Source organism: Dermacentor variabilis, chromosome 10 (genome assembly GCF_050947875.1).
Source record: "Dermacentor variabilis isolate Ectoservices chromosome 10, ASM5094787v1, whole genome shotgun sequence".
Lineage (NCBI taxonomy): Eukaryota > Metazoa > Arthropoda > Arachnida > Ixodida > Ixodidae > Dermacentor > Dermacentor variabilis.
Genome location: NC_134577.1, coordinates 116,579,015 through 116,593,252, shown reverse-complemented (window position 1 = coordinate 116,593,252; position 14,238 = coordinate 116,579,015). Strand labels below are relative to the sequence as shown.

Here is a 14,238-nt window from a genome sequence, read left to right as displayed (position 1 = left end):
ATTAGCCTGTCATTGGGGCATCTGCCTGTAGGCCCTATGTACACTTTGCCATAAGACAAAGGGAAGCGATATACGGCACCTTGCGCGCCGTGCACAAACGGCTCCACAAAAGCTATCAAGCACATGTACAGCCACCTATCCGCTGAGAAAGACGCGCCGAGGCTGCGCGAAGTAGCATCGGCCGCCATTTCCCAGTTTTATGAAGATTTGGAATTAGCCATGAGAAAAGTACCACCTCAGTATACTGTCATAATGGGCGAATTCTATGCAAAACTGCCAAAACCGCAGGCTGGTGAACAAGCAATTAGGAATACTAGAGGAGAGATGTTGGTAGAATTCGCGGAAAGGAATAAGCTTCGAATAATGAACACGTTCTTCAGAAAGCGTAGCAATAAAACGTGAACCTGCAAAAGCCCTAATTGTGAAACAAGGAATAAAATCGATCTCATACTTTCTGCCGAACCCAACATAGTGCAGGATGTAGATGTGCTAGGTAGGATTTTGTTCCGTGTTCATAGGTTTTTGAGGTTTAGGATTTACCTGAATTTGAAGGGAAACAGTAAAATTGGTCAAGAAGAAACAGGCCAACCTAGACGCAGTAAGGATAAAAGCGGACCAATTAAGGCTGGTACTTGCAAACAAATATGCAACCTTAGAACAGAGAGATGAAGATGACATAGAGGCAATGAATCAAACCGTAACTAGGCTGGCTTCAGAAGCAGCAGCTGTAGTGGGAAGCAACGCACCAAGGCAACCAGTTGGTAAACTCTCCCAAGCAACCAAGGACCTAATAAAGAAACGACAAAGAATGAAACAGTCCAACTCAAGAGAAAGATAGAATTCGCAGAATTGTCAGAACTGATCAACAAGGAGAAAACAAAGGATTGTATAAATTATATTGTAAGAAAGACTGAGGAAGCAGTAATAAATGGACGCAGCATGAAATCAGTGACAAAATAAGTTGGCTTAGTACAAGGGAACATGTATGCACTGAGAGTTGAGCAGGGTAATATCATCAGCAATTCCGAAGATACTGTAAATGCAGCGGAAGAATTGTATACTGACCTCTACAGCACCAAGAGCAGCCATGATACCTCCACTCGAAATAGTAATGAACAGGTTACAGAGGCTCGTTCTATATCTAGCGATGAAGTACAAAGGACATTGCAAGACATGAAACGGGGAAAAGAGGCAGGAGACGATGGAATAATAGTCGATTTAATCAAAGATGGATGAGACATCATGCTTCAAAAGCTGGCGGCCCTTTACACAAACTCTAACAACTCAAAGGTTCCCAGAGAACTGGAAGAATGCCAACATTATACTAACCCACGAAAGAGAGACGTTGAAGAACTGAAAATTATAGGTCCATAAGCTTACATCCAGTATTACGTAAAATATTGTACAAATGAAATCGCTTTGACGCCGACTGGTCTATGTGCCACCAGCCGAGCTCCACACTCTTCCCTGAACGTCTTTGACGCCAGCTTAGGTCACTGGGTATGTGCCACTCGGAATGTTCCTCTCTACAACGACGGAATAGATTTGTCGGCCATGCTTGTTGACATTCGTCGCTCCACTGTGGGATGCGACGCTTATTAGCTAGCCTGTTAGTTTGTCGGAATAATTTTGTGGAAGCCTCAATTATGAAACATGCTAGGTAAGCCGCAGCTTTCTCCATATTTAAAACAAGCAATGTCATCTTGAGTTTAAACATGTGGTTTTTTGAACAGGACCCAATTCGTAGATTCACTCTTCCATTGGGGAACATGTGGGGAGCATTTAGCCTGTTTTGTAACATTTATGTCTGTTTCAAAGTGGTCACTTCTGCAGGAGTTCTTAACAAAATTTTAATCAAGGGATGGCATGAGTATGCTGGATACAATGCTGAAGTACATTGAGGAGTCGGTTTTGCGTGCAACGCTATAATACCTCGGCTCCTTCCTACTGAGCAAGCATGCATCAGAGGAGAAGAGGAAATTTTCTATTAAACGTCCTCTTCCATCGCAACGGGAGTCTCCCCACAAAGTGTTATGTGCGTTTAAATCTCCGATAGCTATGTACGGCTCCAAAAGTTATTCTGTGTAGTTTTGAAGTTCAGTTTTATGAAGTTGATAGTTGGGAAAGATGAATATAGAACTAATAGTTACTAATATATCAAACAACATCGCTCAGACAGCAACCGCCTCTAAAGGGTATGTAGAGTTTTAGACATAGCCATGCCTTGGGATGACACGAGAGTGTCATTACGGTTTTTACGAAAATAGCATAGTGTCAGACAAAATTTGCGTATATTTGAGATGTTTCCTGAACACACCGAATCTTGGGAGTAAACTCCTTGAGCAGTTCTTTAACGTCATGAAGGTTGTGAAGATCTGGCGTTCCAATGAACTTTATGCGTTGCCATATTGAAAAGGAGCTTTGTGCCGATGTGTTTCGGGAACGGATGTTTGATTACAGAGCCCTTCTCGGGTCCCCGTAATGCACGATTTCTCTTTCTGAAAGTGGTCAAGACACTCCCGCCGCTCGGGTTCCAGGGTCTGGTATCGCAAGGGCCTGACCTCGCGATACCAGACCCTGGAAGCCACCATCCCGGAGGTCGATGGCCCCTTCTGGGACGGTGGTACAGCGTTGGCTGCAGCCACTAAGGGGCCGGACGATGTTGGTGTTGTCTCACTGCGCATGGGCCAGACCGCATGCGAAAGCCATTCTGACGCTGCCCCGTGACGCGCCACTTCAGCTAAGCTGTTCTTTGGCAGGCACCACACCCGCCTCCGTGCTCCCTTAAACAAGAGGTTATCTTTTACCATAATTGCTACGATTACTGTGCCTCTTTTCCAAGATGAACAGGACTGCTAGTACGTGGCATGCACCCCATCGCAGTTTACACAGTGTAGAGCATTTTCGCAGGATTAAGCTGGATGATCGTGTGGACTGCATTTAGCAAAGTTCAGTCGGCCTCCGCAGTTTTGTTAACTGCGTCCGAACCTTTGGCATTTGAAGCAGCGGAGAAGGTTAGGGACGTACTGCCTCATTCGACATTAACGTGTCCTGCGTCGATTATTTATGGGCGCACACTGGAACGAAATTTCAGAATTAAGGGCTTGGTGTCAGCTTCTACTTCATCGTGCCTTGTATTGATTGGTTTTAAGTTGATAAGATTTCGTTCTTTCCATTCATCTAGAAATTCAGTCTCGGTCCGCCCTATCAACTCATCGTCGGAATCGGCACCGCGGATGGCGTTCAAGGTGTAGTGTGGGGTCATGAAAATTGGTATGGTCCTAGAAACCATAAGTAGTTTTTCATATTGCTCCTTGCCATGAAGCTTCAAGAGAAGGTCCCACTTGTCAGTTTCGATGCCTTATAGCCTGAACCAGTAGTTTGAGTTTGGAATTGGCAAACACGGATGGGCGACAGAATTCTCGTTGTCTTTTCTGGTTTCTCAGAGCGAATTACTCGGTAACGGCGGAAGTTTCTAGCGTGTTGACCCGAAAATTTGAGTACTGCTTCGGTGTGGCCTCCTTAATGAGGGTGATCAGGGGAGTTGGGGAAAAGAATTGTACATACGAAATCTTCAGTTTTCGGTAGTAACACCAGCCGCCCACCAAGGAGCCCACCAAGAGACGAAGCAGGTCTTATAAAGAACACGCTCTGCGGACGCCAACTGTACGTCTGCGCTGTAACCAAATATGCACAGCCAAGATTGGTTGTACCACACAAGGTTAACCCATGTGGCTGAGAAAACCTGAAGCAAAAAGAAGTGGAGACAGGGAATACTGAAAGTGAGATGGAAGACTAAGATTGGAGACATAGACAGGAAAAGGCAACTACCGATTTGACCTATGCTGGTCAGTCCAGCGCTGTCGTGTACGTGAAGCCGAGGCCAAACAGGTGCGTTCCCTCCTCCAAGGGGCCATCAAGGCTCAAACACTCAGCATCAGCTCGACCCCGAGGTACCCTTGTCCCCAGACACGCCTAAGCCGCATGCGGTCAACACGGAAGTGTCCGACCTCAACGTGCTCGACAGGGGCGTAGCCAGAAGGGGGGGGGGTTTATGCGGCTTCAGAACACCCCCCTTCCCCCACCGAAATTTTTTCGTACTGTCCGTTCATTGCCGACCAAAACCATCCCCGGCGCCGCAAATCATTCTGGATGTTGTCTAGGATGTATTTTCGCGCTCGAAAATACATCTCAGCGTGTACATTGCGAACTCGGGCTGGATTTCGCGGCCACGCCTATGCACCGGGAGTCACATAACGCAAGTAGCGCCATCCGAGGACAAAGTTTCAAGGGCATTTTGATGGCGAGTAGCCTCCTCGCGGCATCTCGCGGAGGCTGCGGTATCTACGGAGCGCATGGTTTCCAATTGCGAAACTTTATGGGTATAAGGTTCTCAAACTTTTGGTTTATGAGAACCTTATACCTTATAGAACATTTCTAAAGTCGTGCTTTATATTTTCAATTCCGGAACTTTGGGCGTTTAATGTTTATTTATTTATTTATTTATTGTCATACTCTCAAGGCCCGGAGGCATTACAGAGAGGAGTGGTGATTAGTACAAACATATTCGTTAACAATATTCTTGAAGTTTGTGGCGTCAGAAATGGCAGTGACGGAGGCAGGGAGGCGGTTCCAGTCATTCGTCGTTCTTGGTATAAAGGAATCAAAATAAACGTTCGTGCGACAAGTTGGGACTTCAACCTTAAAACGATGATCCGTGCGTGACGATATGTATGATGGAGGGGAGATTAGTTCATCCTTAAGTGTTTCGTTAGAGTAATAGATCTTGTGAAAAAGGCATAGGCGAAAGTATTTACGACGTAACTCTAGGTTAGGCAAGTCAAGGGTTAGTTTCATTGATGAGACACTTGCATGACGAGAATAATTCGAAAGAATAAAACGAGCAGCTCGGTTTTGAATGGATTCGATGGTGTTCTTTAGCTTTAGAGTAGAAGGGTCGAAAATGGAGCATGCATATTCAAGTTTAGGCCTCACTAAGGATTTGTACAGAAATAACTTGACAGCTACAGATGCCGATGAAAAATTACGCCGTAAAAACCCAAGCATGCGATTAGCGTTACCGTAAATGTAATTTATATGAATATTCCATGTAAGATTGTGCGTAATGTAGATACCAAGATATTTATATGATGATACATTTTCTACAGGTATGTTGTTAATATTGTACGTAGGAAGGGTGGTATTTCTTACAACACGGGACACACGCATCGCCTTACATTTATTAGAATTCAGCTTCATTTGGGATCTAGCACACCATGATGTTACTATGCCAATGTCTGATTGAAGAGTATCGCAGTCGCCAGAGTTAGAAATGACACGATAGAGAACACAGTCATCGGCGAATAACTTAATTGATGATTTAATTTGGTCTGGGAGGTCATTAATATAAATTAGAAATAATAACATTTGTTGTTATAAACATTTGACGCCGAAGGTGCATTGATTTTCTAAAGTCGCACATCGGAACATAAAACGAGACCAGCCAAATCAACATACTATCGGACAAGATGACAAAGCACGCAGCGAGGTCCAATGAGACGAAGCGTTGTGGTGGCTCATTTGTGCCGTCATATCACAGGAAAAGATGTCAAAATTGTTTAGCATCCATGTCAAGACACTAAAGCCAGCAAAGGTAACTACGTTCTTATTTATTTCTTTACTTTGACTTTTATTCGCGAGGGCACATTGAGCCTCTTCAATTTCCTGGTTCTCGCTACCCGCGGGCTACCAGAGCCAGCCAGAGCACATGTATTTTTCTCGCGTTGCCTCGATCACCGCGCGGCGCACTTCGGTGCGCGTTCTATTGCGCGCGCATGCGTGGATTTTCGCCTGGGAGGCATTTGGAGACCTTCTGGCTGGCAGACAAGAACAAGAAACAATGCATGGTCGCTCGCTGCCATCACTGCGGGGACTCGACGGATTGCAAGGCGTTCGCTTTGGCGCAACCTCTCCGGAAAGTATTGTCTCGCCGGTGTAGGATACCGAGCAGTATGCGTATGGTTCTCTGTGGACCAAGCGTCTCACGTTTTCTTCGATAATTATTCGGTAGCCACATTAGGTGCCCAAAGTAGGCATTTGATTGTAGCCAACATGCTTTCCTTTGCGTTTTTTTTTTCATTTCGGTGCCTTCGCTCGCCACCCCCCCCCCCCCCCACCCACACAAAGACATTGTTGTGGCGCAGGGAATTGTGGCATGGTGGAAGTTCGATTTTGTTACTTCTTCTTTTGCGGAAAGGAATGTGCCACAGGACGCTTCAGTTGCCGTATATTGTTATTTTATTATTGTGATAGCAATTATATGGACACTCCAGGCTCATTCCTGCCGTCGCCGTCGCCCTCAGGTTCCGTATAAAGTTCGAGGGCGATAGCAAGGTGGCCGCACGCCGCATGCTGTATGTGCGAGTGAATGGGCATGGGGTGCTGGCATGGGTGAGGCGACGATGGTGGCTCAGTCTTGTGTGCACAAGGGAGAAAAGCGGGGAGGAAGCGCGGTGTCTTCCGTCGCACGCGATACATCAGGGGGAGTGGATGAAGAGGGGGCGAGGCTTTGGATTCTGTGGTCTGTGAATCTGTGATCGCTCGACATACTTGTTTGCATTGTTTGACGCATTATATACCTTGACTTTTTCTTAGATACGTAGGTTTATTGGAGACTTATATGCATATTTAAACATCTTATAGCGAGGTTTTGTGTATACGTGCAGTGAATTTTGTTGCTAGTGGCTCTTTTTTGCCCTTTATTAAGCAGCTTCTTCGCATTTGTATATTTCATTCTATCTTCGCATCTCTAATGTACGAGGACGAGTCAAATGAAAGTGAGCCAACCCATCCCGCGCAATAATGGTTCTGTTCATTATCTGCGCGGAATGCGCGTAGCACACAGGCATCCTGCATTTACAAAGGTGACACGCAGGTGTGAGGATAAAGGTTCTGTTATGCTCTCCTAGACTGAGTTGAACATGGTTGCATGGCATAATAAACACACGATAAGTTGAACAGCGTGATGTCGTGAGGTTTCTGACAGCTGAAGGTCTTTCCTAAAAAGAATTTAGTCGCCGTATAGCTGCCGTGTACGTTCAACACTGCATTTCATTGGCCACTGTGAAGCGTTGGAGTAAACAGTTCAAAGTAGGACGTGAAAGTTGCAAAGACGACTCAAGAACGGGTCAAAACCACCGTGCAATCACTCCTAATACAATTTCACAGGTTGATGAGCTGATTAGACAACAACAGAGCATAAGCATCGATGAACTGGCACAGCGTGTGAACATCAGTCATGGTTCGTGTCACACCATAATTCCTCAGCATCTCGGTTATCAGCTCTTGCGTGCGCAATAGATGCCCAAGATTTTGAACCACCGCCAAAAGATGGAGAAGTTCGGCGCTGCCTCGACTCATCTGATCCGGTACCACAATGAGGGTGACGACTGCTTGTCTGCAATCGTGGCCGGGAACGAACCATGGTGCCACTATTACGAGCTTGAAAGACGACGGCGAAGCTTCCAGTAGAACATTCGAATTCACGCCCCTCCCCCCCCCCCCCCCCAAGAAAGCGCAGGCCGTCATTTCCACCGGAAAGGTGTACACTTTTTTTTCGATCGTCAAGGGCCTATACTGATGAAATTTGCTAAACCTAGAGAGACTATCATTCTTTTCCGGTATTTTGAAACGACGGATCGGCTGCGTGTCGCAGCCAAGAACAAACGACGGGGAAAATTGGCGAATGCGGTCATCTTTCTCCACGACAATGCCCGTGCCCATGTAGCTGATGTGGGTAATACAAAACTGGCAAAGTTAAATTGGGAAACGCTGCAACCTCCGCCATAAAGCACAGACCTGTCGCCTTGCGACTTCCTCATTTTAGGCAATTGAATATCAATCAATCAACCAAGTTTTATTTTCGCCGCAGACAATACATTGTTACTGCGAAAATAGAGGGCCAGAGAAAATGGCTGCGTCGGTGCAGCTAGACTAAGCTCTAGGCACCCATACAGCAGCAGTGACACGACGACTTGGTATATTGATTCAGTTATGTAACCATCAGCAAATAAAGAAATGATCAGACACTTCCATCACGAATGGCAATTACAAGAACAATTACACAGCATACATATTTGAATGAACAATTAGAAGCATAAGCACTTTCAATACAGTCAAACAAACAGGTCAAATAAGGTTTTGTTAGTAAGGGCCAGAACGTCCACATTTTTCTGGTCTAGCTCATTTAGTGTAGTTGCTAGAGCGTAGTCAAGTTTTTCTTTCCCATAAGGGAACGTAGTATGGCGGGTGATATCGGAAAGGGTAAGAAATTGTACTTTTCCTGAGATTTCGTAAATCTTCGAAGAGTTCCGCCCTACGTAATGTGGCGTTTTTATAGGTTCTTAATAATTAATAGCGCAAGGGAACCAGATTCGTGTCGGACGATGACATGAATGAGTCAGTGACAGACTTTTTGAAGCAGAAACCCAAGGATCTTTATGAGACTGGAATTACGCAACTCGTTAGTCAGTGGGACAAATGTCTAAATGCTCACTGAGGCTACTTTAAAAAAAAAAGTACCCCGTTTTTCATATATTCGCATTGACTCACTTGCATTTGACTCGCGCTCGTACATTTTGCAGAACTCCTGCTTTTTATATGTGCTCTCTATTGCGACTATAATTTCGGTGCAATTACTCACAATACACGACCGGTGACAGCTACTCCTGAGCTATACATTGACACAAATGATAGCGTCATTGAGATTTTTGTCTGGCCGTTGTATATGTACAAATATGTAAAAAAGGCTCTTGGCTGACAAAGTTTCATTATAACATTTCTCCTCAACTTGTTCATTTCGCGGCCTTTACATTTTTGATATCAGCGGCATGCACTGCTTTGCTGGTTTCGAACTGATATAGTTCTAAAGCTCGTGTGATATTTTTCTTATTTGTTAAATATACAAAAAAAGCATGGAAGCATTGATGTCAGTTATTTCGGACACAACTTTTGGGACATACGAATGCATTCTTTAAGGAGAAATACATATCCTACTTGTCAGTGCGTAGCGTTCTACAATTCGTTTACAGCATATTTCGCAATGGCAATGCAGTTATTATTCATGTATTTGATCCCTCGACAGATTCTATAAGGAGGAGGCCGAGCTGCAACGTGAGCGCCCCCCGAACGAAATTTCTGGCTACGACACTGGTACTCGGGTACGTGGTGTCGCAACGCACCAAGCGCCTGCTTACGCATACCCCCTTGCGGGCTTTTTAACCCGCTAATGACACGATCTTTCATTCGCTTTCCTATATAAAATGCAAGTTCGCTTCCTTCAGAAGCTGATGTCAACCATTCTTAACTGTTTTGCGACTCGACAATCTGTTGCTGCACGATGCTTCATTTAAGGTAGCAGACATTTTACATGACATCACCTTCAAAAACACACTGTGAAAGTTGCACTCAGTTTGTCTGCTATGGCGGGGAAAAAGATTGCTGGCGTTCTCTCTATATTGACAATTTTAGCCGCGCCACAAAGAACAAGCGCAACAGTGTACACCGTTGCTTGCAGCTATTTGTTTCAAATAATATACACCTCAAATTGAATGACAATGCACATAACTAGAAAAATTAAGATCGTACCAAAGCTGCCGCGTGTATTCGAAAAGTAAAAGGGCCGGAATGTTATTCAAACCGCAAACACACAGTACTTAGGAGAAAACTGCGCGAGTCCTGTTGTCATGCAAGAAAATAGCCTTTTAGAAGTACAACTAACGTGTGCCTCCTTTTGTATGCCATTTAACTTTCGACAACCAAAAAAAAAATTTACTGTAATTTTCGACTTGGTATATAGGTGGCGACGTAAACCTTCGTTATGTTCTTGTCGTGTGCCAGTGGGTGTTTGCGTGCCTGTTTATATGTGTTTTTGCTTAAGTAAGTGAGTGCGCCGTTTTTGGCTATGTATGGTTTGATGAGACACAGTGAGAGGTTACTCCTAGGTAAGGACAGTAGAATGTAAATGAGCGAGATCCACCGATGACGCCGTACCTGAGCGCATCGCTCCTTGATGCATTTCATGTCCAGGTGCTTGGCTGCCTGGAAGACATCGACAATGTTCTGACAGGTGAGCTGCAGCCGGCCCGTGTACATGTACGCCAGCAAGACGCTGAATGACTCGTGCGTGATCCCGTTCAGCTGCACCTGCATATCGACAGGAGTTCAGGGAGTCCTTTTCAAACCCACTGTATGAAGCGAATTGGACGATATTGCCACGTGCATTTATTTCGGCTTGTAGCGACGCGAGCGACGCAGCTCGCGTCGCTGTGACGCGACCGGCGTCACTGCGACGCAAGTGGCGTCGCTGGACGCGTTTCGATCACGGACGCGAAATGTTTAAATACGGGGCCACGGCTTGCGCTGGCTCAGTCCGACGAACGCCCGAGACGCGCTTGCGGCTTTCGCCGTCACCGAGTTGTTCGCTTGATTTAGGGCACAAGTTCGCCCATTAAACTCTAAATCTAGCGCTGACATAGTGGCCCTTTCTGTCTGCCTGCGTGCCAGGCAGCTCACTGTCACATAAGTGACATTTTGGTGGAGGTGCTTATGCTTCGGACACCGCCTCAAAGCCGTGACACCAGCCCAAGTGCATCTGGAGCTGGCGACACGGAAGACAGCTCCAGAGAATACAAGAAGAAACTCGGAGCAGCCGCCGACTACAAGGACTGCCGGCTGAATCGAGGCGACTACCTGCCACTGGTCGCCGTGTGAACCACCGCTCGATGTCACCAATGCAAGCCGCCACCACACCTGCAGCGTTCGTCGTCCAGCAGCCGCGAGTACCTTCACTTTTTAGCGGCTCCACTTGCGAGGATGTACAAGATTGGCTGGAACGTTACGAACGATTTGCAACCTTCAGCAAGTGGTCTGACGAAGACAAACTTCGGAACGTCGTCTTCTCTCTCGGAGACTCTGCTAGAACCTGGTACGAGAACCGGGAGCTGTCCTTGACTGCGTGGGAGGCTTTCAAGAGGCACTTATCTGCAACTTTCGCAAGTATTCTGCGCAAAAAACGAGCGGAGTCCTGAGTCGTCAGCAGCATCCAAACGAGTCCGTAACCGTTTTTGCGGAAGAAATGCAAAAGCTCTTCCGCCACGTGGACGCCGGCATGACTAAAGAAGCTTCATTACCTTATGAGGGCCGTCAAGGAGCAACTTTTTGTCGCTCTCATTTTCAACCCACCGAGGACCGTCGCCGAATGGATTAGCGAAGCCACCACTATCTAGAAGACGCTCTACCTTCGCGCAAAGCAGTACGACTGCAACTTACACGCTCCTCCGTCAGACGGCGACGACTCCCGAAATTGCTCTGCAGTGGCCCTTCGAGATACCATCCGCGTCATCGGGCTCGATGAGCTGCGCAAGTTGCTACCGGGTGCGCTACCACAAATATCCACGCTCACCGACGTCGTAAGAAACGAGGTACAGCAAGCGCTGGGCACACTCGATGCTGCCGAAACGGCACCGACGCTATCGCCACCTTGCCAGGAGCCCCGCGTTTCAACTTACGCCGCCACTGGGCAAAGCCAAGCGACACCAACCAGCTGTGTACACTTCGAACCACCACGGAAGCCATTCCAGCAGAGATAGGGGTGGATCTGCTTGGCGCCTTCCCGACGTCTACTTGCGGGAACAGGTGGATAGTGATAGCAACGGACTACCTGACGCGCTATGCCGGGACAATGGCGTTACCATCGGGAAATGCAATCGAGGTCGCCAGATTCTTCGTAAAGAATGTAGTTCTCCGTTACGGTGCCCCCGAGGTCCTTATTTCCGACAGAGGTACGGCATTCATAGCAGAACTCACGCAACGAATTCTGCACTTTAGCCACACGAGCCATCAGCGCAGGACAGCGTACCACCCGCAGACAAACGGCCTTACGGAGCGTTTAAATAAAACCCTCGCCGACATGGTCGCAATGTATGTCGACGACGGCCGCAAGACTGGACGAAGTCCTTCCGTACGTGACGTTCGCGTACAACGCCGCGCCACAGGAGACAACGCAGATGACGCCATTCGAGCTTGTCTTCGGTCGCCAAGTCGCCACCATGCTGAATGCGATGTTGCCTCACGTCGAAGACGACAACATCCATGCAGACGTCGCCGGCTTCCTTCAACGCGCCGAGGAAGCTCGCCAGCTCGCCCGAATGCGTATTAAAGAGCAGCAAAACGTCGATGCCCGACTCTACAACCTACGACGACGAGACCCAAGAGTACCCACTTGGTGACCGCGTTATGGTGTGGACACCGATTCGTCGCTGCGGGCTTAGTGAGAAGCTCCTGCGCCGTTACTTCGGGCCCTACAAGACAGCTCGACGACTTGGGCCGCTAGTATACGAGGTTGTGACTGATGGAGTGACACAGTCACAGCGCCGTAGCGCGCGACCTGAGATGGTCCACGTCGCGCGCCTCAAGTTATTTTGAGCATTAGCGGACTAACGGACATTTCTTGTTTTTTTTTTCATTTACAGGGTTTGCTTGCATGCTTACAAGTTTCTTGTTTTGTTTAGCATCGGGGCGATGCTTTTTCACGGGGGGGGGGGGGGGGTGTATTATTGCCACGTGCGTTTATTTCAGCTGGTAGCGACGCGAGCGACGCAGCTCGCGTCGCTGTGACGCGACCGGCGTCACTGCGACGCAAGTGGCGTCGCTGGACGCGTTTCGATCACGGACGCGAAATGTATAAATACGGGGCCACGGCTTGCGCTGGCTCAGTCCGACGAACGCCCGAGACGCGCTTGCTGCTTTCGCCGTCACCGAGTTGTTCACTTGATTTAGGGCACAAGTTCGTCCATTAAGCTCTGTCTGCCGCCGACGCAGTGTCCCTTTCTGTCTGCCTGCGTGCCAGGCAGCTCACCGTCACCTACGTGAGAATATTTTTGCTGAGGCGGTGGTTGTTTCTTTAACCAGGTGTTTAACAGTGCGCAAGTATGATCGGGAAATGGCCCATGCGGCCTCTGCATTCTCAAATATTTCCGCGAAAAAACCTCTCAGCAGCAAATGTAGCGAAGAGTTCCTTTATTTACTTTTCTCAGCACCTAGCGCGATCCCACACATTGCACACGCCTAACTCTGATGCCCGGGAAGTATACTAAACATTTATTTCGCTATATGGTCCACCAACGGGGCGTGCATTATAGGAACAGTTTAAACACTCAAGAGAATGTAGCAGTTCTTCGCTGCCCAATACATATAGCATCGGCAAATTACAGTAGCTTTCCCAGTAATTTATGTCACATTCATATTCATTAATCATGTTTGCTGACGTGGCGCCTTTGATAGAACAAGCGGCACTGAGTGATTTTCCTGCCGAAATTTCTATATGGTGTAATAAGAAGCAAATGGTCTTCAATGCCCAGACATGCGTGCACATGCCAGTAACGCGTAAACGGCAGCCGCCCAAATAATTTTATCGCGTAAGAAATGTGCATCTCGAAACCGTTAACGAGCAAAAATATTTAAGGGACTGAAAACCGATTTTTAAGGATCTAGCTTTTTATTGCGCAACGCAAGACGCACTGCTCTCCCTCAGCAGTGTTTACATCTGCAGCGCTTACTACCAAAAGCGCCTGGATATTTAGTGAGCGGTATTTTTCGATCTGAGCAGCCCCTAAAAAGCGTTGAGCAGTCCCTCCTCCAGCAGCGCTTGGAAGTGAGAGCCGTGTCCATAGCTCGCCTCGCAAATATTGAAAGCCACCCATCGTTCTGCTTTCACAAGAGTGAGTGTAACTGTGCTTAAACATCTGCATTTTGACCTTTTCCATAACTTTTGAAAATGAAGAAAGCTAGTGCAATAAGTTTACGTTGTTCTACAGACATTTCTTATATTTGTACCGCGTTGTACCCCAAATACACGCCTACGTCATGGCTGGCTGTCCTCCGTTGTCGTTGTTCTGTTCTTTTCTGCTCACTACAAACTAATGCTTACCTACATAGTGTAAGTCAGGAAAAAATTATAATAATAAAAAGTGTACGGCACTTCAATACTAATAGAAAGGCCAATAACCGCGTATACTTGTAGCAGGTCACGTGGTGGACTTCTTATGCAGCTTCATGTTTTTGCGGCGTGCGGCGTCAAACGTAATTTTTTCGGGCCTTGTAGCGATAAATTAAAATTATAAATCCACGTATAATGTGAAAATGACCCGTTTTAGCTACTACTATAAGGAATCACCGCAT

General features: G+C 47.0%; 1 protein-coding gene across 1 annotated transcript in view; it reads right to left on the bottom strand.

The window, feature by feature from the left end:
* The window catches only part of LOC142559685 (kelch-like protein 33), a 178,118-nt gene extending 167,879 nt beyond the window's left edge, over positions 1-10,239 (bottom strand). Inside the window, exon 1 of the mRNA XM_075671250.1 lies at positions 10,051-10,239. Within this exon, the coding sequence (XP_075527365.1) occupies positions 10,051-10,209 (159 nt within the window). The 5' untranslated portion in view covers positions 10,210-10,239. The remainder of the gene's footprint in view (positions 1-10,050) is intronic.
* Between the last annotated feature and the right edge of the window lie 3,999 nt (positions 10,240-14,238).